The sequence below is a fragment of the Tursiops truncatus genome, chromosome 16 (assembly GCF_011762595.2).
Source record: "Tursiops truncatus isolate mTurTru1 chromosome 16, mTurTru1.mat.Y, whole genome shotgun sequence".
NCBI lineage: Eukaryota > Metazoa > Chordata > Mammalia > Artiodactyla > Delphinidae > Tursiops > Tursiops truncatus.
Window position 1 is genome coordinate 43,703,592 of NC_047049.1, and position 23,776 is coordinate 43,727,367.

Consider the following 23,776-nt stretch of genomic DNA (forward strand, 5'->3'; position numbering starts at 1 on the left):
TTAGCTCCCCCCACCCCTTTTTTAAAAAGTGGGTAAACTGATGCTATGTGTAATTAAAAAATTAAGTATTGAGATACTTGTCCTCTCTCCTCTTAACCCTGTATGCTGGATTAAAAAATACTGGAATATATAATATAACCCAGATTTGCAGGGTTTCAGGATTGGAGGGGTCCGCAGACCACCTCAGAACAAATGAAGGCCAAACAGGTTCTGATTCTGGCCTGCTTTGATCTAGATGGCCTCTGAGAAGCTGAGGGTTTTTTTCTGCATTTAATTTGGTCTTGGGATGAATCTGTGAAGGTTCAGTTACATACATTAGACAGTAGTACGAGGCTCCTATGTTCCAGGAGTTGTCCGTAGTATGGGGAAGAAACCATCCTGAAAAACTCCATCTAGCACTGCCCGTTGGATCACACTATGCTCTGCAGCTTCCTGTCTTTCCTCTTTCTGGATATTTCACCCACTGTTCTGTATTCATATTATCCCTGTTTGCGTGGCTCTTCTCCTTCACTGACGGCAGATTGTTATTAGATTCCTAGTCTTTCAGATTTAGGAAAGCCTTTCTAACTGGGGTGAGGTGGGGGGTTTGTTCACCTTAAACTTTATTCGCAGTAAAATTAACCTGATGGTTCTCACTCCAGGTGACCACCCTCCTTTTGTGAGTAGTTTGGATTGCTCTAGAGGTAACCCAGCAGACTTGGTGGCCTGGGCTCATTGTTCTTCTCTAAACCAGTAAAACTCTTTTTTTCTTTAATTTATTTATTTTTAATGTATGTTGATTGGACTGTTTTTTTAAATAAATAAATTAATTATTGGCTGAGTTGGGTCTTCATTGCTGTGGGTGGGCTTTTTCTAGTTGCGGCGAGCTGGGGCTGCTCTTCGTTGCAGTGCACAGGCTTCTTACTGCGGTGGCTTCTCTTGTTGCGGCACCGGACCCTAGAGCACGCGGGCTTCAGTAGTTGCAGCACACGGGCTCAGTAGTTGTGGCACACGGGCTTAGTTGCTCCGCAGCATGTGGTATCTTCCTGGACCAGGAACCTGTGTTCCCTACATTGGCAGGTGGATTCTTAACCACTGCGCCACCAGGGAAGTCCCATAAACTAGTAAAACTCTTGCTGGTGTTTTTGCTTCCCCCAGGTTTTGATGTGTTGTATTTTCATCTTCATTTAGTTAAAAATATTTTCTAATTTCCCTTTTGTTTTCTTTTTCGATTCTTGAGTTATTTAAAAATATATTATTTATTTCCTAAATAATTGGGATTTTAGAGAGCTTTCTGTTATTGATTTCTAATTTAATTCCATTGTGATCAGAATATCTATTATTGACTCCTTTAAAATTTTTGAGGCTTGTTTTATGGCCCAGAATGTGGTCTCTATTTTTTACTTACACAATGGTAACGTCCTTCCGGTTTTCAGCATAGCTTTTCAATGAACAATGTTCAATAATTTCTTGTCTTCATTTTGCCAGTGTCCGTTTGGTGTCTGTACAGCCTAGGCTATGTTTAAGTAATGAATGCCAAACTAAGACATTTACACCTTGCCAATGTTTTAGTGTCTTCTCGCACTTTTATGAGCTTTCAGAGCAGGGGTGACAAAATCAGTTTAGGGGGACACAAACTGCATTTTAAAAAATGGAATAGAAAACATTAGTGCTTTGGGTATAGTAATGGTGTTGTTTCATGAAATCTTTGTTTTAGTTATGTATATGTATTCCTGTGCGTGTATGTGTTATGTGTACTAGGTTGTGGTATATAATGTTTTTCTTACTATGACTTGCTGTAAGGAAAGTTTGAAAATCACTGTCCCATAGCATAAGATCTTTAGGTAAAATCACTATTGTCAAAAATACATGTCATATACATATATGTGTACATATGTATATATAGAGAAAACAAATGAACCTATATACATACATACAAGCACACATACACAGATATAGATTCACACACATTGTAAAATGTGCTAGTCTTAGAACGTTTCTGTTTGATACAAACTGTCAATGCTCATTGTTTTCTGCTACAAGTAGCAGCATTTTATAGTCACTGATGTACAATTGCAGTATTCAAGAATAGTACTGGGTGACACTAAGAGAGATTAATTACTTTATTATGAAAATACTTATTAAGTACCTACTATGTGCCAGTTATTAGGGATAGAACTGTAAGAAGGTAAATATTTAGTACATATTGGTAGATAGGTTTGTGTTTTAAGTGGGTTTTGAGAAATAGGCTGCTACCTTTTTTCTTTTTCCCTGAAGCACCATCTTTCTTGGTTACTATGAAATAAATAGTAACTTTTGATAATGTAGCATTTAAAATGTTGTGTTGCATGTTCCATCGTGTGTCAAAATTCTATTGTGTATGTAATTTCCTATCATGTTTTTCTCGCCTTTCAGAGTGTCTTTGAACACAGACCCTCTCAAAGCTTGTGAAGTAGTGTTCATTTCTAACCATTTATAAGAAAGAAGGCTCCTGGGAAAAGATAATAAGCATTCCTTTTCATTTCTTCATTTGTCACACTTTTGTTTCTCTTGAGCATGACTGAAAATGTGCAGATGTCCTTCATTCAGTACTGGAGTATTGTTGGCTCCAATGTCAACTGAAAATAATGTGCTCTAGTTATTACAGCCTTGAGGTGAGTATTGTTTTGGAGTGGGAGGAGTGCTGGAGTGGAAGTCAGATGGTCTGAGCCTGTGTCCTGGCTTTGGCTTTGTGACCTTGGCCAAGAAACTCATAGTCTTTATTTTCTTTATCTAGAAATATAATTAGTTGAACTAGATAACTTCTGTGGTCTTTTCTGACTTACAATCTTAAGCACATCTAAATAATGTTATTTGCTGTTTTCCTTTTGTCCAGCAAACAGCAAAAATGGTCACAAAAATAAATATTGAGCAGTGACACTGTGCTCTACTGCTGCATGAAACTTGAGTTAAAATTATATTTATTTTAAATTGTCAGTATTGAAATAAATGTGGGCATCTTAATGTATAATATAAGATGAATGAGTCTCTAAAGATATATTACTTTTTGATTAAAGAGCATTTATTTGAGATGCAAATAAGATGTATTTCTGTTTTTGTATGGGTAACATAATGAGCTTTTCTAATTCCATTTAGCATCCATCTGTTTCAAAGGTATCTTTTGTACTTAAAAGATTATTTTATCCACATATTTAGACAGCTGCCTTACACAACTGCTTTACATGTAGTAGATTTTTTAGATTCAAGTTAATGCACTTATAGAGCACCTTATGTATATAAGGCATATACAAAATGTGATAAGGAGATATATGGAAAAGCAAGGTATAACCAACATTATCTAAGAAATTTTAAACTAGTAAGGATATGAGATGTACCATAACAACTAGGTAGACTTAGGAAAGTACCATAAGGAAAATACAACATTTGAGCAGGAGGGGAGTCAAAGGTGGGAGAGGCCAAATATATTTTGGGGAAATTAGGAAAAATTATACGGAAAAGGTGGAATTGGATATAGGTTTGGAAGAATGGCATATTTGGAAGAATAGCATTTTTTAAGACAGGGAAGCTAGGTCCATAGAGGAAGCTACAGAAATGAAGGCACTGGAAAGTACATGGCTTATTTGGAAGGGAACAGATAATCATGCTTTTGGGAAGCATTCAGAAAATATTAGACCATAAAAGTTCATACTGTGGAGGGCCTTGAAGACTCATGCTGACAAATGTGTACTTAATGCAGGAGTTGGGGGATGCCATTGAAGATTTTTGAGTAAAGAAGAAACATTCTTAATCCTATTGCTAGGTATACATTCTTGCCCTCATAGAACACAAGATTCTTTACTGTTTGTAGTTATAGATTTGTAGTACATCACGAAAAGGGAAGTACAAGAGTGCCATGGGAATATAGCAGGGACCCTTTGGAGGGTTCAAGGAAAGCCGCCCTAAGGAAATGATGTTTAAGATGAGACATGAAAGTGAAAGTTGAGGGGGGTGGTGATTAGGAGTCTTCTATCTAAAAGGAAGTCATGTTTGAAACTAGAGACAAGACAGCATTTTGGGGAATTGAAAGTCACTGTGACTGGTGCAGAGAATGTTGGGGGAAAGTGTGGGGCTAGAGAGCAGTCAGATCCTGGAAACCATTTTAAGGATTTATAAATCTTCTATTAAGGCTAATGGAAAAACATTGAAAGGGTTTGACATGGTACTTCAAGAAGATGATTTTGACCACAGTGTGTTGGTAGAGAAGTAGGAGGACAGCAGGTTAGTTAAGACAGCATTACACTTGTTCAAATGAGGTCCAGGAGGGTCTGAGCCATCCTGGTGGCAGAGGGCATTTGGAAAAGGGAGTATGTGAGGAAAATTGTGGGTGTTTGTACCACCTGGCCTTTTTGAATTGGTCTGACCCACCGTACCTCCCCCTGCTTGGCCTTTCAAGTCAAATCTCTAAGGCTCAGTAATCTGGGCAGTCTCTTCAGACCCCTCCATCTACTGACCAGTTCTTTAATAGTGTCTCCCTGGTTCAAACCTTTGGCTTCTTATCCTGAAATGTCTCTCCTCTGGCTTTTCTCCAACTCTTCTGCCCTTTGGACCTCAGTTTTTCTATAGGATGGGCCTCCTTCTAGAACCCTTTCAGTGGGAGGATCTGGACTAAAGGAGAATCTAAACAACTTGGTACTGATTCGTGTAGACGATGGGGTGTGAAGGGAAGAAGGAATCATGGTGATCTCAAGGTTTAGAGTTTGGGTTCCTGGAATAAGTGCATTTTTACCATAATACTTCATAAAGTAGATTCAAATACATTTTTTTTACTGGGATACCTTGTATATGTCCAAAATATATTTTTATTTATGTAATTCCTATGATGGAAATATTACATATAAAGGGAGGTTGTTGAGTCTTCCCTTTAAAAGGAAGCCATGTTTTAAATTACAGGCAAGGTAGCATTTTGGGAAATTGAAAGTCATATTATGGTTGCTCTAGAGAGCATGGGGGAAAGTGGTTTCAGATCTGAGATATTGGGTAGATAATGTCCCTAACCTGACCTCAAACATTTATTCTAAATTGTGCTCTTTATAGTTCAAATTTAATAAATATTACTTTGATGTGGCAAACTCAATAGTGTCATTGCTTTCTTCATCATCTTCCTTTTGTGTGGAATTTGGCTGCATTATCATCATTATTTTTAATAAACAGCCTTTGCCAGAGATACCTGATCCAAAGAGACAGCGAAGCAGCCAGGACCAGTTTACTGAAGTGAATTTGGTTCCTATAACTTAGTTAATTGGATGTCATCAGCATTTTGAAGTCTTCAGGAAAGAATCTTCACAGTTTAAAATAAAGATATTTTAATTCAAGTATTTAGAGGGGTTCTGTATTCAGAGACATTTCTGAGAATTGTTTGACATCTCCCTATTGAAATAGCTCTAGTCAACTGGATAAGGAGATCAGAGTCTGAATTATAAGCCCATGAAGTGTTTGTTTACAGACAAACCAATTATAGCTCATATATCCCTTTAGAGACAACATAAAAAATGCAATCCAGTAAGAATCACTGTCTTGTTTTAGAAGTGTTGATATAAAGATGGTTGTGTCACATTAATTAATTGCCTGTTGAGCCAGGATTTTTGAAATAATGCTTTCATGTGCTTTGGATTCAGTAATTTAGATTTTGGACTGTAAATCAGTCACTATGCATGGGCTGTTTAATGTCCTTTACACACACCCAGTGGGGTATATATTACATCTATTATGGAGATTTAGACTTTCTGAATGTTGAAACTAGAGAACAACAAAGCATTTTCAGTCTGGTCAGCACAATTTTTTAGAGAATATTTACTGCACAGTGTCATATTAAGTATGATGGTAAATAAGGAAACTGACTTGTTAGCTTTCCTTCTCCACTGTCCAGATTGGCCTGTTACCCTTCGGGGAGCTGAGAGATTAATGCAGGCCTCTCTGCTCTTACATTCCCTTCTTTGTTTCCTTTTATTTGTTTACTTTCTTTGAATTAGGCTGCCTCATCTACTTTTAGATTTTAAGTCCCCTAGAGGCAGGGACTGTGTCTAGTTTGGTTTTATGGAGAACACTCAGCATATTGTGGGGATGTTATAAACATGCCATCTGTGCCAATTTAAAATTCAGTTTCAGGCCTCTCAGTACTTTTCTTTGTGTCTAGTTCGATATAGAAATCTGAACTAGACTGGAGGTGCTTAGCCATGTAAGGCTATATAAATTCCTTAAGTACATGTTTTTGTGGACTCATAGTGCCAGTCTAGGGACACTATCTAGATAAGGACAATATCTTATAATCTGCCTTTCATTATTGTATCTTGTATTTTTATTTTGAAATTTAATTAGTATTTTTATGAGTGTCAGATTGGAATAGAAAACTGCTTCATTGATACAGACTATCTGGGGGCATACTTTCACCATATTGATGATATTTATTGCATGGTCTATGTTTAAGTATAAGATTGGTTTGTTTTAAGCTTACTTTGTTTAAAAGGAGAAGACAGAAGTTAAAACTATGTATTTCAATTTTCAATTTAAAAAGCCACCGGAAATGAAATTGGAAGATACACAAAATACATGTATACACACAGCGTGTTTACTATAACGAGTTCTTTTCATATATGGAGTTATAACTAGTCTCATTATTTGATAGCCATCTTTTACATTATATGATTTCTCTCTGTGTAACTGGCAGTAGAATTGCTGGGTCATGTTCACCTTTAATGATTACTGTCAGACTTTTCCTCTTCCACCAGTGACATATGAGAGTTCCAGTAGCTTCACATCTTTGTCAACATTTGTACTTTTCTTCTTTTTTAATTTTCACCTTTGGAGGTTGTAATGACATTGTATTTTGGTTTTAATTTGCATTTCCTTGATGACTAATGAAGCTGCGGCCCTTCCCATATGCTTGTTGGCCATTTGGATACCCTGCACCACCAGGGAAGTCCCTTTTTTTCTTTTTCTATATGGATACCCAGTTGACCTAGCACCACCTATTGAAAAAATTTTTCCTTTTCCCTCCACTAGAATGTCACTGTGTTCACTTTTAATTTTTGAATTCCAAGTTTGCCATTTTCTTTCCATTTTCAGCACATTGATGAAGTTAAAATAAGTGCTCATGGTACCACTCAGATGTCACACACCATCACTTTTGCTTCTACATCGGAAGTGCTATTTGTTTATTCAAAACAGTGATAATATCCTAAATTGGGTTTAAAGGATATGCTGTCCATTTTTAAAATGTGCAGCTTTCTGTAATGGAGCTTTGTAGAGCCCCAGAGAGCACCACTCACATTGAAATCTATGTGAATGGCGCCCCTTGGAGTTGGCATACATGGCCTGTGGGGCAAATGCAGCAGCCCTGAGTGCTGCTTGTAATAACTGGCAAATTATAAAAAAAACAAAAACAGAAACATGATCTTGGGACTTCCCTGGTAGCACAGTGGTTAAGAATCAGCTTGCCAATGCAGGGGACACGGGTTCGAGCCCTGGTCCGGGAAGATCCCACATGCCGTGGAGCAACTAAGCCCATGCGCCACAACTACTGAGCCTGCGCTCTAGAGCCTGCGAGCCACAACTAATGAGCCCGTGTGCCACAACTACTGAAGCCCGCATGCCTAGAGCTTGTGCTCCGCAACAAGAGAAGCCACTGCAATGAGAAGCCCGTGCACCCCAACGAAGAGTAGGCCCTGCTCTCCTCACCTAGAGAAAGCCCGCATGCGCCCAGCAATGAAGACCCGATGCAGCCAAAAATAAATGAATAAATTAATTAATTAAAATAAATAAGTAAATAAAACATGATCTTTTTCTATGCTCCAGCAATCCTCGTTTGTAAAACGAGGGTTATTTGTGTTCGATTACTGTGGTGCGCCACAAGTTTAAAGGGGTGGAGTAAGAAAGAAACTCTGAGGCAATCCATGTGGCTTTTCAGAATTTCCCAGCTCTTACAACCTTTTAATGTTTCATATTTGAGTTTATTTTTTATTTAGAAAGTAGTTTATTAATTTAACAAAAAAGAAAGAAAGTAATTTGTGTCAGTCAAGATATTTTATACCAGTTCCTTCCTAGATCACACTTCTGTCCTAGGAGGAACTTTCTTTCTAGGGCTCCCCTGAGTGATCTAAACTTTAATGAACACATTCAGAAGGTGACCCTTGAGGCTCGTAGCTACTCTTATATGTATTTTCTTGGAGGCACAACTACTTGTAACCTATATCTTTTAAACTGTTGGGTTGGCCAAAAAGTTCATTCAGTTTTAAGTAAAAATAAAAGGCATGTTTTTCATTTTCATGAAGAACTTTATTGAACAATGTATTCACTAACCGAACGAACTTTTTGGCCAACCCAATATATCTTATAAAGTTACTTTTTTCCACAAATGAGTTCTCCTTGAATTTCATGCCCCAGTTCAATCATCAACAAATGTGCCTGACTAGTGACTTGTGAGGATTTTTATTACTATCATAATCTTATACCATTAAAAATAAATGTTTAAAACATTGGAGTTGGGACGAGAGTATAAAATCAGAGTCATGATCCCTATTAGAAAGGATGTGGAAGTGCTTAATAAACAAACTCCTGCTATAATTAGTTCAGCTGGTTAAATTGAGCTTGGAACAAGTAAGAAAAAAAAAAACTCAGTCCGTGCCACAGACTGCAGCTCTGAGTATGCGTAGCTCTGTCACCAAGGATTGCCAGTGTTTGGAAGACAGCTTAACTTTGAGACTAGGTCAGCTCAGCACAAACCCCTAACTCCTCTTGGAAAAGCAGCCCAAAGCTACGTCCTGAAAGTAGGTCAGCAGCATCTTAAATAAACAATAAGGATGGCATATTTAGAGTTTTGCGGTCTCCTAAATCAGAAGAACCACAACAAAAAAGACTCACAAGAATTTTGTGTGGCTTTGGACACTTTGCTAGAATATCATACATTCTGTAAATTGAAAATAGTTGTGGCAGTGGCATGTGTTTTTGATACCTTAATGATTAATATTCTTTTGAGGTTCATTTCTAGATGTTATTATATGTTATTTAAAAGGCCACCCCAGTCCTTTTTAAGTGACCTGCACTATTCTCTCAACACCTGTTATTAAGATTTTTTTATTATATGCAGTCCGCATATCTGCATAGGGGAGTAATTAATTCTGATTCTATTGCCAAATCTAATCATTTACATTTTTAAAAATAAATTTATTTTATTTATTTATTTTTGGCTGCATTGGTCTTCGTTGCTGCGCGTGGGCTTTCTCTAGTTGCGGCGAGCAAGAGCTACTGTTTGTTGTGGTGTATGGGCTTCATTAGTTATGGTGCACAGGCTCAGTAGTTGTGGCTCTCAAGCTCTAGAGCGCAGACTCAGTAGTTGTGGCGCACGGGCTTAGTTGCTCCGCGGCATGTGAGATCTTCCCAGACCAGAGCTCGAACCCGTGTCCCCCGCATGGGCAGGCAGATTCTCAACCACTGTGCCACCAGGAAAGCCCCTGCATTTCTAAAAAATAGAAATTTGAGGTATCTATGCTCTGCTGATCACGCTCTTCCCTTTTTTTTTTTTAATTGGAATACAGTTGCTTTACAATGTTGTGTTAATTTCTGCTGTACAGCAAAGTGAATCAGCTATACGTATACATATATCCCCTCTTTGTTGGATTTCCTTCCCGTTTAGGTCACCATAGAGCACTGAGTAGAGTTCCCTGTGCTGTATAGTTGGTTCTCATTAGTTATCTATTTCATACATAGTAGTGTATATATGTCAATCTCAATCTCCCAGTCCATCCCACCCTGCCTTCTCCCCTTGGTATTCATATGTTTGTTCTCTACACCTGTGTCTCTATTTCTGTTTTGCAGGTAAGTTCATCTGTACCATTTTTCTAGATTCCACACATGTGCATTAATATAGGATATTTGTTTTTCTCTTTCTGACTTAACTTCACTCTGTATGACAGTCTCTAGGTCCATCCACATCTCTGCAAATGGCACAATTTCATCCCTTTTTATGGCCGAGTAATATTCCATTGTATATATATATATATATATATATATATATATATATATATATACCACATCTTCTTTATCCATTCGTCTGTTGATGGACATTTAGGTTGCTTCCATGTCCTGGCTATTGTAAATAGAGCTGCAATGAACATTGTGGTACATGACTCTTTTTGAATTATGGTTTTCTCTGGATGTATGCCCAGGAATGGGATTGCTGGATCATATGGTAGTTCTATTTTTAGTTTTTTAAGGAACCTCCGTACTGTTCTCCATAGGGGTTGTATCAAGCTATTCCTTAAATTATATTGTTTAACTCAAACAATATCAAGCACCTTATATGAAAGGCATTGTTCTAAGTATTGTGGAGGAATTCATGAATAAAATGCAAAAAAGTCTTAGTTTTAAAATAATATTCTGGTAAAAGAGGAAAGGGAAGGAGGAAATTAGAATTTCTTGAGCATCTATTATATAGGCCAGGTATTAAGTTAGTTACTTCACTTATGTGTTTTCATTTAATTCTCAGTATAGTTCTTCCAGTGATGTTCCCATATGAGGCATTTGAGCAAGAGGTTAAGTGAGTTGCCCAAGGTCACATAGCTAGTAAGGGTCAGTAGCAAGGCCAGGTCTGACTCCAAAACTCATATTTTTGAAGTGGTCATTGAGAAGACGGCCACTGTTAAGGAGAATGGATAAAATTTGGGCACAGGGAGTTAGAAGGAAGGTTATTTTTAGAGAAGGAAAATTATGAAGGTCAGAAAACTTTAGTCACGTACAAGGAACATCCAAGTACGCAGGCTAGACCTGACTAAATGGTTCTCAAACTTTTTGGTCTCGGGACCCCCTTATATTAAAAGTATTGAGTGCCTCAAAGAGCTTTTGTTTGTATAGGCTATATGTATTAATATTTACCATATGAGAAATTAAAACAGAAATTTAAAAATATTTAGTAATTTAAAAATAACAATAAACCCATTGCATATTAAAATAATAAAATTTTTATTAAAGATAACTGTATGTTCCAAAACAAATAAAAGTAGAGTGTCATTGTTTTATACGTGTTCAGATCTCATTATAGTCAGGCTTATAAATGACAGTTGAATTCTCACATCTGCTCATGCATTCAATCTGTTACAGTATCAAATATTCTTAAACTGGAAAACTCCACTGTATACCCATGAGATAATTGAGAGTGAAAAAGGCAAATATCTTAGTTTTATTATGAAATTAATTTTGACCTCACAGACCTCCTGAAAGTGTTTTAGAAAACCCAAGGGCATTCTTTGGAGAATTACTTGGGATGTTTGTGAAGGGGAACCCAATTGAAAGTGTAGGGTTAGGACTAGATAATGAAAAGAGTTGGTTGAGTTTGGTCTTTAATAAGCAATGGGGAGCCACTGACATCTTCTAAGCAGAAAAATGAAATAAACCAAGCTGTGCTTTTAGAAGATTGTTATGCAAGTAATTCATAGAGTATTGGGAAGCAATTATAGTTGAACTGTAATAGATTTTTGAGGTAATGTAATAGGTATTAAGGTAGAATATATTATACTCTTCCTCTGACAAGATGAACTAGAGAAACGGAAGTCAAAATGAGCGTGGTGACTAGGAGACTAATAATCCTATTAATAAATATAGGGAACATAGAAAAAGAAGCAAGCTTGGGAAGGAAAATAGTGAATTAAGTTTTGGAATATGTAAAAAAAAGTTTTACATTATTTTTTATTCTGAAATAATTTTAGTCTTACAGAAAATTTGCAAAAATAGTACAGAAAGGTCTCATATATCCTTCACCTAATTTCCCCTAATTTTTACAATATATATAACCATTGTACAGTTATCAAAATGAGGAAAGTAACAGTGATACAGTACTGTAAGCTAAACTACAGACCTAATTCAGATTTTACCAGTTTTTCCACTGTTCTTTTGCTGTCCAAGGATCCAATCTGGGATCCCACATTGGATTTAGTTGTTGTGTCTCCTTAGTGTGTATGTGTGTGTGTGTGTGTGTGTATATATATATATATATATATATATATATCCTCTAATCTGTGACAGTTTCTCAGTCTTTCCTTGTCTTGCAAAAATTTTTAATAAAAAAGAGAGAAGATGCTTATAATATATGTAGTGGGGAAAAAACAGTGTCATTTCATCTCTCTTAAAATGCATAAGAACCTGAGTAAAACCATTATTTTTTCTTCAAAAAGTTGAAAAAATTATTGTAAAAAATTGAAACAGGGCTTCCCTGGTGGCGCAGTGGTTGAGAGTCTGGCTGCCGATGCAGGGGACACGGGTTCGTGCACTGGTCCGGGAAGATCCCACATGCCGTGGAGCGGCTGGGCCCGTGAGCCATGGCCGGTGAGCCTGCGCGTCCGGAGCCTGTGCTCCGCGACGGGAGAGGCCACAACAGTGAGAGGCCCGTGTACCCCCCAAAAAAAAAAAAAAAAAAAAAATTGAAACAATGTAAAAGACATAAATAAAAAGTGACGGCCCACTGCCAGATATAACTACTGTTAATAGTTTGGTGTGTATTCTTTTTATTTTCTATGCATGTATAGTATTATGGGATCTCTTGAGCATACTTTTACCACATATATTTTTCACTCAAAAACTATATATATATATATATATATATATATAGTAGTAGTATATATAGTATATATATATAGTAGTATATATAGTATATATATATATATAGTAGTATATATAGTATATATATATAGTAGTATATAGTAGTAGTATATATAGTAGTAGTATATATAGTATATATATATAGTAGTATATAGTAGTAGTATATATAGTAGTAGTATATATAGTATATATATATAGTAGTATATATAGTATATATATATATAGTAGTATATATAGTATATATATATAGTAGTATATATATAGTATATATATATAGTAGTATATATATAGTATATATATATATACTATATATATATATAGTATATATATATAGTAGTAGTATATATAGTATATATATATAGTAGTATATATAGTATATATATATATATATATATATATGTAGTATCTCATAGTATGGTTATGTCATAGAACCATTCCCTTATTGATGGGCCTTTAGGTTATCCTCAGTCTTTCATAATTACACAGAATGCCTCACTAAACATCCTTTTATATATATAGATATATATATATATATATCTATATATATATCTATCTTTGTCTGTTTGGATGATTATTACTAGGAGGTGAAATTCCTGCATCAGAGATCATATGCATTTTCCACTTTCACAATTTTTTTTTTTTGCGGTATGTGGGCCTCTCACTGCCGTGGCCTATCCCGTTGCGGAGCACAGGCTCCAGACGCGCAGGCTCAGCGGCCATGGCTCACGGGCCCAGCCGCTCCATGGCACGTGGGATCTTCCCGGACCGGGGCACGAACCCGCGTCCCCTGCATCGGCAGACGGACTCTCAACCACTGCGCCACCAGAGAAGCCCCACTTTCACAATTATTGCCAAATTTCCCTCCAAAAGGTTCTATCTCAACTAACACTCCCTCCAACAGCAAGTGACATGCTTATTTCCCGCCGATGCCATGGATGGAGGTGTTCTAATATGGTGACAGTGGTTTGGTTTGGGTAATGGCCTTATGGATGTTTGACTATTTATTCATTGCTCTCTCTTGTTTTTCCCTACAAAGCACTGTTTTGCTTTGTTTTGCTTTTGTAACACACACACACAATAATTAAAAATGAATGGTTTTAGAAAGAGAAAAACAAATACCATATGCTAACGCATATATATGGAATCTAAAAAAACGGTACTGATAAACCTAGTGGCAGCGCAGGAATAAAGACGCAGACAAAGAGAATGGACTTGAGGACACAGAGGGGGAAGGGGAAGCCTGGGACGAAGAGAGAGAGTAGCATTGACATACATACACTACCAAATGTAAAATGGAATGCTAGCGGGAAGCTGCTGCAGAGCACAGGGAGATGAATTTGATGCCTTGTGATGACCTAGAGGGGTGGGATAGGGAGGGTGGGAGGGAGGCTCAAGAGGGAGGGGATATGGGGATATATGTATCCATATAGCTGATTCACTTTTTTGTACAACAGAAACTAACACAACATTGTAAAGCAATTATACTCCAATAAAGATGTGAAAAAAAAATGAATGGTTTTAAATGCTTTGTCTTTGAGACCTTTAACTGTTAATCAGCATGGGATAAATTGGATCTTATGAGGATCCTATGGACTTGAGCAACTTGTATAATTCAGTGTTAATTCTTAAAGAGTGGAGAGAAGAGCAAAGGAAGAGATTACTGATCCTAGCATTTCCTTTTGAAATAACATAAGAATCATTAAATTATTTTTAGTACTCCGTATGTGGCTGTGATGCTAGAAGTAGATAAATAAGAATGCCAGTTATGGTAGAGAAAGCATAAATCAGGTAATTGGGTGATTTCTGAAAAACTTTGTGTAAACTAAATCAAAAGGGAAAAGTATAAGTGGTCCTTGATTTCTTGTGTTTGTCTAAAAGCATATTGGCTTCTGAATAGACTAAGAGCAAAAAGGTGGGGTTTTGATTTGTTTGGTTATAGTTTTTATTTGTTTTATATTTTCACCTCCTTAGCACAACTCAGAATTTTTCATTTTTCAAATTTAAGGTCTCTATTTTTGTAGGCAGGGGAGGGTGTGTATTGTGCCTTTTGTTTTCTGTTGGTCATTCTGTCTGTGCATATGCACCATAGTTTCAGTTGCGTATTTCCAAACAGTGTAATAGGGCATATTTCCAGACATATTTTTTTTTTTACTTTTTATTTTATATTGGGGTTTGGCGATTATCAATGTTGTGATAGTTTCAGGTACACAGCAAAGCGACTCAGCCATACATATACATGTATACATTTCTCCACCAAACTGCCATGCAGGCTGCCACATGCAGGCTGCCACATAACATTGAGCAGAGTTCCCTGTGCTATACAGTAGGTCCTTGTTGGTTATCCATCTTAAATATAGCAGCAGACACATATTTTGATAAAAATAACATTAGAAATTTAGACCCTCCTAAAAAAGTCTAGGATGCGTAAGTTTCCTCACCAAAGCACTTGTGTCAGTATTAGTAGTAATTTAATGATTGATGTGACTATTAAGAATGTTTGATGTACCATCAGCTGCCTCTTTCCTATAAGTGAGCTTTAAATAGACAACTTAAGAACCTGACCTTGGCTTCACAGAGAACATGGTCCTGAGAAAAGGAGAAAGGCTGTGTGAGTTCACTGCCCAGGGCCCAGACACGGAGCCTAGCACGTCCAGCTCTGTGCTCCCAGCTCTTCACTTTTTCTACCCACCTGCCTTCCTTTTAAAAATTAAAACAAAGCTTTTGAATTCTGATTATGATGTATATGTATAATGTATAATATATAATGTATGTTCACTCTGAAACAAGTAATAAAGTATTGAAAGTGATAAATGACAAAGTAAAGGCAACTGTAATCCTCAGAAAAAAAAAAAAGAACCTGGCCTTGGGACTTCCCTGGTGGTCCAGTGGTAAAGAATCCACCTTCCGGGCTTCCTTGGTGGCACAGTGGTTAAGAATTCACCTGCCGATACAGGGGACATGGGTTCGAGCCCTGGTCCAGGAAGATCCCGCATGCCACGGAGCAACTAAGCCTGTGCGCCACAACTACTGAGCCTGCGCTCTAGAGCCCGCGAGCCACAACTACTGAGCCCGCGTGCCACAACTACTGAAGCCCCCGCTCTAGAGCCCGTGCTCTGCAACCAGAGAAGCCACGACAATGAGAAGTCTGTGCACTGCAACAAAGAGTAGCCCCCGCTTGCTGCAACTAGAGAAAGCCCTTGAGCAGCAACGAAGACCCAGTACAGCAAAAAATTAAAAAATGTTTAAAAATTAATTAATTAAAAAAAAAAAAGGAATCCCCCTTCCAATGCAGGGAACATGAGTTCGATCCCTGGTCGGGGAACTAAGATCCCACATGCCGCGGGGCAACTAAGCCCATGCGCCACAACTACTGAGCCCGTGTGCTTCAACTTGAGAGCCTGTGTGCCACAAAACTACAGAGCCCACATGATCTGGAGCCCACGCACCACAACTGGAGAGAGAAAACCCACACGTGAAAACTAGAGAGAAGCCCCGCGTGCCACAATGAAAGATCTCGCATACCGTAACAAAGATCCTGCATACCAAAGCTAAGACACACGCAGCCAAAAAAATAATAATAATAAAATTAATTAATTAATTTTTTTAAAAGAACCTGGCCTTTGCAGTTCAGTTGTTAGATTTTATCTTTCTCATCCTTAGGTCTAACTTCTATCAAGAGGTAAAATCAGGGCACAGAAATATAAGAACATGATAGTGAATATTTTTCTATCCTATTTTGAAGGGATTTGAAAGAACAGTCTGACATTTGAAATTTGAACACAATTCAGGGCTATTCCATGTAAAACATGGTTTGGGGTTTTTTTATTAGTAAACAAAATAAATTTGTATGTATTTATGTATGATTTACTCGCATATACATTACTCTGTAAAATATATACATGCAAATCATTACAGTTTTTTAACCACAATTAGAGATTATTTTCTTTTTCTTAAATTATATTTAATTGAAGTGTAGTTGATTTACAATGTTGTGTTAATTACTGCTATACAACAAAGTGATTCAGTTATACATATATATATGTATATATAGATATATATACACACATTATTTTTTTTAATTTATTTATGGCTGTGTTGGGTCTTCATTGCTGTTGTGGCGAGTGGGGGCTACTCTTCGTTGTTGTGGCAAGTGGGGGCTACTCTTCGTTGCTGTGCGTGGGCTTCTCACTGCGGTGGCCTCTCCTGTTGTGGAGCACAGGCTCTAGGCGCGTGGGCTTCAGTAGCTGCAACACGTGGGCTCAGTAGTTGGAGCTCATGGGCTCCAGAGCGCAGGCTCAGTAGTTGTGGTTCACGGGCTTAGTTGCTCCGTGGCATGTGGGATCCTCCCAACAAGGGATTGAACCCATGTCCCCTGCACTGGCAGGCGGATTCCCAACCACTGTGCCACCAGGGAAGTCCCTACACACACATTCTTATATATTCTTTTCCATTATGGTTTATCATAGGATCCTGAATATAGTTCTCTGTGCTATACAGTAGGACCTTGTTGTTTATCCATTCTATATATAAAAGCTTACACCTGGGGCTTCCCTGGTGGTGCAGTGGTTAAGAATCCACCTGCCAATGCAGGGGACATGGGTTCGAGCCCTGGTCCGGGAAGATCCCACGTGCCGCGGAGCAACTAAGCCCGTGCGCCACAACTACGGAGCCTGCGCTCTAGAGCCCACGAACCACAGCTACTGAGCCCGCACGCTACAACTACTGAAGCCTGTGCGCCTAGAGCCCATGCTCCACAACAAGAGAAGCCACTGCAATGAGAAGCCCGTGCACCGCAATGAAGAGTAGCCCCCGCTCTCTGCAACTAAAGAAAGCCTGCGCACAGCAACGAAGACCCAATGCAGCCAAAAATAAATTAATTAATTAATTAAATTTTTTTTTTAAATGCTTGCATCTGCTAACCCCAACCTCTCACTCCACCCCTCCCCCAACTCCCTCCCCCTTGGCAACCACCAATCTGTTCTCTATGTCCGTGATTCTGTTTCTGTTTCATAGGAGATTATCATTTTCTTATTAACTAGTTTTCTAGTTAAAGTAAGGGCCAAGAGGGACTTCCCTGGTAGTCCAGTGGTTAAGACTCCGTGCTCCCAATTCAGGGGACCCGGGTTCGATTCCTGGTCGGGGAACTAAGATCCCACATACCACAACTAAGCCTGCATGCTGCAACTAGAGAAGTCCACACGCCACAACTAGAAAAGCCCATATGCCACAACGAAGACCCAGCACAGCCAAAATAAATAAATAAAAATTTGAGAAAATTATCTCTTAAAAAAATAAAAATAAGGGCCAAGAAGTTCAATTTACCCATTTACACTAATGTTTGGAAAACTCAACATGATGAATCTTTTCAAAAGCAATCTCCTAAAAGACCGAATTAGAAAACAGTTAAGTAAAGCACAGTTATTCTAAAATGGGGCTATGGGGAATTCCGTGGTGGTCCAGTGGTTAGGACTCTGTGCTTCCACTGCAGGGGACCCAGGTTCGATCTTTGGTGGGGGCACTAAGACCCACAAGCCACCTGGTGAGGAAATAAATAAATAAATAAATAGATAAATAAATAAAATGGGGCTATGGCTTGGGAACTGCTCTTCCCCCAGTCATTTAAACTGGTTCAGTAATTGTATTCAGCTACTAGAGAATTGGATAGTTGTTATGAATCCTGTATTAACTTCACAATTTATTTGAATGCCTACTATGTGCCAGAGACTGCTGTATGCTTCATATATATCATTTTACTTGTTTGTCATAGAAACTGTGGATGCAAGTCGTAATATCACTTTGCATTAAAGAAAACTAAGGCTTATAGAGGAGGAAAAAAAGAGTTTTGCCCAAGATCATGAGGCAGATGAGTGATGGCACCTGGACTTGAGCTTCAAAGCCTTGCTTTTTTTGTTTGTTTGTTTGTTTTTTGCGGTATGCGGGCCTCTCACTGTTGTGGCCTCTCCCGTTGCGGAGCACAGGCTCCAGATGCGCAGGCTCAGCGGCCATGGCTCACGGGCCCAGCCGCTCCGCGGCATGTGGGATCTTCCCGGACCGGGGCACGAACCCGTGTCCCTTGCATCGGCAGGCGGACTCTCAACCACTGTGCCACCAGGGAAGCCCCAAAGCCCTGCTTTTTAATCACTGTCACTGAAATCTTCCTCTTTATTGTTTAACTATACCAGGACCAAAGAAGCTGCTAACTCTGTTTAGTTAATTCTTGTCAGGAAGAGAAGGACAGCAAGAACTGTGGGGAAAAATCAACAAAAACAAAAATGAAAGTACTGAGGTATACTGGAAAAGACCAGAAGACTTGGAAGGAGACTTGAGTTTGCACTTGGCTCGGTTACTTAGCTCATATATCACTTTCTTAGGAAAGCCTTTCCCTACTCCTTGTTTGTCTCTATTAGGACACTGAACTGATTGCAGTGATTCTAAGGTGTACATCTTTTTCATTTTAACATTTCTAAAATCTGGACGCGTCTTATAATTGTTGGTGTCTTAAAATTAATTGACAGTGTTTATCCTTAATTATTGGTACGTAAAATAAGGATGTGATTTACCATTAATGGCATCTTAGATTTGATGAGTGCAGTATTTGTTTACATGTGTTCCCATGAAAATGTTTACATCAGTCCCATAGTTTTTAAATAACAGGTATATGCAGTGATTTTTCTGATTTCTGTTCTAATCCTCTTTTAAGCTCTAGCCCTGTATGTTGAATAAATTTTCCTTTGATTTCACAAGGACCACAGATTCAGTGTATCTACTTTCCAACTCAACATGTCTTCTAGTATATTCCCACATCTCAGTAAATGGTATCTACACCTGTAGAAACTAAAAAGCTAGAAGTCCCACTGCCAGGGTTTGAATACCAGTTCCACCCTATACTAGTTCTGTGAGTACACAGTGAAGCATGTCACCTTTATTCTTCATTTGTAAAATGGGAAGCATAATAATACCTACCTCTCAGGATTATTAAGATGGTAAAACATCGAGTAAATATTAGCTGCTGCTAGTCTTCAACATATATATTCGTGACCTTTTTCCTTCCTCTGTACATGTAATTCATCGTCAATCCTGTGATAAGTAGGCCTTTCACAATATCCCAGATCCATCCTCTTTTTTATCTGCTGCTTCTCCAGTCCAAGCCCCTGTTATAGCCTGTAATAACTGATCTGGTAGCTTCTCCTCTTTCCCATCTTTGATCCATTCAATACATACACCAGTCAGAGCCATCTTTTAAATCAGATTATGCTACGTCTTAAAACCCCTCCCAATGCACTTGGTATAAAACCCCCAATCCTTAATATGGTGTATATTGTTCTCACTTTTCTGCCTGGCCTCTGCCTACTCTTTCATCCTCATCTTATGCCACTCTGCCTCACGTTACTCATTTCTCCCAAAACTGACTCCCACTCATCCTTTTGATTTCAGCTGAAATGTCACTTTCTCAAAGGCATTCCCTTATCTTCATAACTAAATTAGGTTCTTCAGTTCTAATATATAGTCTTTTATATTGAATTTACACCTTTCATAGTTGGTGGTGATCATTTCCTTCCCAACTGAAGGTAAATTATTTCCCCAAAGTCATAGAGCTAGTTATGGTAGGATTGGAATGCCAGCCTAGGACTGGCCAACTAAAGCTGTGCCATTTCCATGATCCTTCCTTTGCTTCCTTGAGAGCAGAAAAGAGCGTATGAATCAATGTGCTAGCCTTTAAAAATATGGCCCAACTGCTCTCCTTTCTTTCCATTTAACGTTCACGTTGTTCCTTAAATATCCATCTCTCTGTGAGCCTTCACTCTCCCAAATTAGATTATAAACTGTTTGAAGTAGGATCTGTTTTTTATATGTTATACACCTAGCATTTACATAAGTTACCCTGCATATAATAGATACTCAAAAATAGTTTGTCTTAGAGATGCTAAAGAAAAACAATTTTTTTTTTTTTTTTGAAAAACAATTTTTTAATCCATTTAATTTTTTCAGGTTTTGGAGCTATCTCATGAAGGAATTTACTACCTCATTCCATATTCTTCTACGCATCAGTGACAATATATTTTACGTGTCCATATTGTGAATAGAACTGCCTAAAATGATTTTTAAATGAGTAGTTTGTGTCTTCATGGATTATTATGCTTGTTTCACTGGAAAAGAATTAACCTTAAGTATTTTTGCTTTGTTTCAGGAATTGAGTGATCTACAGCGCGACCCACCTGCTCACTGTTCGGCTGGACCTGTGGGAGATGACTGTAAGCTTTGCTCTCTTGCTAGGATTTTGCTACCATTAATAATACAGGTTTGAACACTTGTTAATGACTCCAAAACTCCTTTGTTTGTTTCAGTGTTCCACTGGCAAGCAACTATTATGGGGCCTGTAAGTATGATTCATTTGTGTGAAATTAATCCCCTCAGCCATCCTTCATTCTTGGCATTTCACCTTTTATCAGATGTTTTTGGCTAGGGTTGAACTTTCTTGTACTCTGAATCTCTCAGAAAGCAAAATGTGAGTAAAGGATTTATGATGATTTTCTAGAGCCCTGGTGGCAAATACTTGCTAGGAACACATTTACAACACTTTGCCAAATCCTTGATCATTATGCATAATAATGAATCACCCACAATTTGCAACCAGGCTGCGTGTTTATCTTTTTTTAAACACAGAAAGTCAGTTGTTCCGAACTAAGTGTAATTACTCTCACATCAACATTTTAGTAGGTTAGAAATAAGTCTAATTAACCCAATAATGGAATTCCTACAAGTAACAAGTATCAATTTGCAATAAGTTTCATCACTGTTCCTGTGTGTGAGAGGAACGGATAAAATATTGCAATGGCTCTATTGTTGCCACATCATGAATTTGCCTCTTTTGTTGCATTGTCCTGAACTCAGAATTACCTGCTATTCTATGACTGGCTTCTCTTCATACTTATTACCTTTGTTAAGATTATTTCCTTCTACACCTGAGAAGCAGCCATGACTTTTCTTTCTGTGGGCAAAAATCTGATTGCATAAGAATGGGCACTGATAGCTCAAATCTACTTTCTGAGTAAAGACTGCATTAGTAACATGTTTCTGTTAACATCATTCTCTCCTCCCTCCCTTGAAAGATCTTTATCTAGTAAGCCATAGTGTTGTTTTTTGTTTTGTTTTGTTTTGTTTTGTTTTTTTGCGGTATGCGGGCCTCTCACTGTCGTGGCCTCTCCCATTGCGGACGCACAGGCTCAGCAGCCATGGCTCACGGGCCCAGCCGCTCCGTGGCCTGTGGGATCTTCCCGGACTGGGGCACAAACCCGTGTCCCCTGCATCAGCAGGTGGAGTCTCAACCACTGCACCACCAGGGAAGCCCAGCCATAGTGTTTTTAATCATATGGCCTCATGCTTAGCTTTTAAAAAATACAACAGTTATTGAATTTTCAGAGCAGGAGTCCTGAGCAAGTGTCTTAAATTACTAAATTGTTTTATTAAGTTAGTTTTTTAAAGGGTGAAGTGCAACATATTTATTTAACAACTTTTAATAAGAATCTAGTTATTTGATTTTCATTGCTTACCAAGAACCTTCAAAATAATATCAAGTCTTACCCTTACCATTTGAATTATAGCTCATCACAAATATTTCGCAGGTGAATCACATGTAGCAAATGGTTACAATTATGTTACTCATACCCTCTTTATTGTAGTAATGTAAATATGCCACTCAATAATATAATTTGAACATCTAAGAAGACCATATCTGTTGATTGTAATTAACTTACATTTTCTACATTCCTTATAATTCTTGATGAACTGGAATTAAACTATGTGTATAGTAAGAATAATTATATGGTACAGTCCTCTAATGTATATGTAGAAACTTAAGGAGGAAGTAATGATAGCCTTGCTGTTATTACCAAAATGTTAATATACATGATACTTTTAATTAAATATAAATGAATTAAAATAGAATTTAAGGTATTTTTGCTACTTTTTCCCCCTTTTCCTTTTTTTTAATCATCCTTTTTTTTTCTTGCTTGTAACATTATAACTATTTCCTAATTGCTATAAAGGGATATGGCCAAACTTAAATTCCTCTTGTAAAGTTCATTCCTAATTAGATAATTCTATGAAACTGAATTTATCTAGTTTTGTTTGGGGCTTTTTTGCATTTCCCACGTTGTTTTGTAAACTGCTACTAAGTGAAGATTTGAGGTCTAAATTATGTAACAGTGTCACTTAGCCTTTTCTTTTCATAAGTTGGTCCTTTCAGTTCATCTCTATTCTTGCCCCTTAAAGGATCATGAGAACTTAAGTTTTATAATTAAGAAGAAAAACACTAGCCTCAACCCTTTTCTTTTATACTGATTACTGCTACAGAAAATTATTCTTTTCTCACAGCAGTCTTGTGTGTTTACTGATCTTTAACAGTCTATACTCATGAACAGATTTGTTTGGGCAAGTCACACCACTCCACTGTGTGTGTCCTCTTTTTGTTTTGTTTTAAACTATGATGTTGGCATGATTGTTGGAAAGTACTCCTTCATGCCTGCAAAGACAAACCTGTTTTTAAGGTAAATGATTTGAACTTATGACAAAATGATGGCATTTTTTTCAAACTGGTATATTTGGAGGGAATCATCTTGGGTTACTAATAATAAATATAGTAATCAAAACACTGATGTGATTATTTTGTAATTTCAGCCTGATAGCGCATATCAAGGTGGAGTCTTCTTTCTCACTGTACATTTTCCGACAGACTATCCTTTTAAACCACCAAAGGTATTTTTATTTTTATGATTGACGTGACTCCTGTGTCAGGGGTTTTACTCTCTATCCAGAGATATTTTCATGAAAAGACTGTGGGTAGGTTAGCATGTTCAAACTGTTCTGTAAAATCAATGAATCTAAAATGCTTTCTTACTCAAATATTGTATTATGTCTGTAAACAGAAGGCAGTATCTGTTAGGCTAGAAATTAGCTTCCCTACCTGTCTTTCCCTCTGCATTAGGTATGTGTAGTTTGGGAAGTTTTTATGGTCAAGAGTTAGACTCTTCCATTCAGGGGATTATCTTTCCTAGGTTGACCCTTCTTTCTCAGTTTTTAAGTATTCAACAAACATTTATTGAGCACCTACCATGTTCTGTTGCATTGGGAAATACAAAAGTAAAAAGACATAGCCCTTTTGTTTAGTGAGGAA

General features: G+C 37.7%; 1 protein-coding gene across 5 annotated transcripts in view; it reads left to right on the top strand.

The window, feature by feature from the left end:
• The window catches only part of UBE2D1 (ubiquitin conjugating enzyme E2 D1), a 93,728-nt gene that overhangs the window by 62,959 nt on the left and 6,993 nt on the right, over nt 1–23,776 (top strand). For 4 of the 5 annotated variants that reach the window (XM_073793333.1, XM_073793332.1, XM_073793334.1 and 1 more), the window contains 3 exons: nt 20,792–20,855; nt 20,949–20,980; nt 23,281–23,358. In XM_073793333.1, the coding sequence (XP_073649434.1) occupies nt 20,792–20,855; nt 20,949–20,980; nt 23,281–23,358 (174 nt within the window). The remainder of the gene's footprint in view (nt 1–20,791; nt 20,856–20,948; nt 20,981–23,280; nt 23,359–23,776) is intronic. The other variant, XM_019935462.3, reaches the window with a different exon arrangement.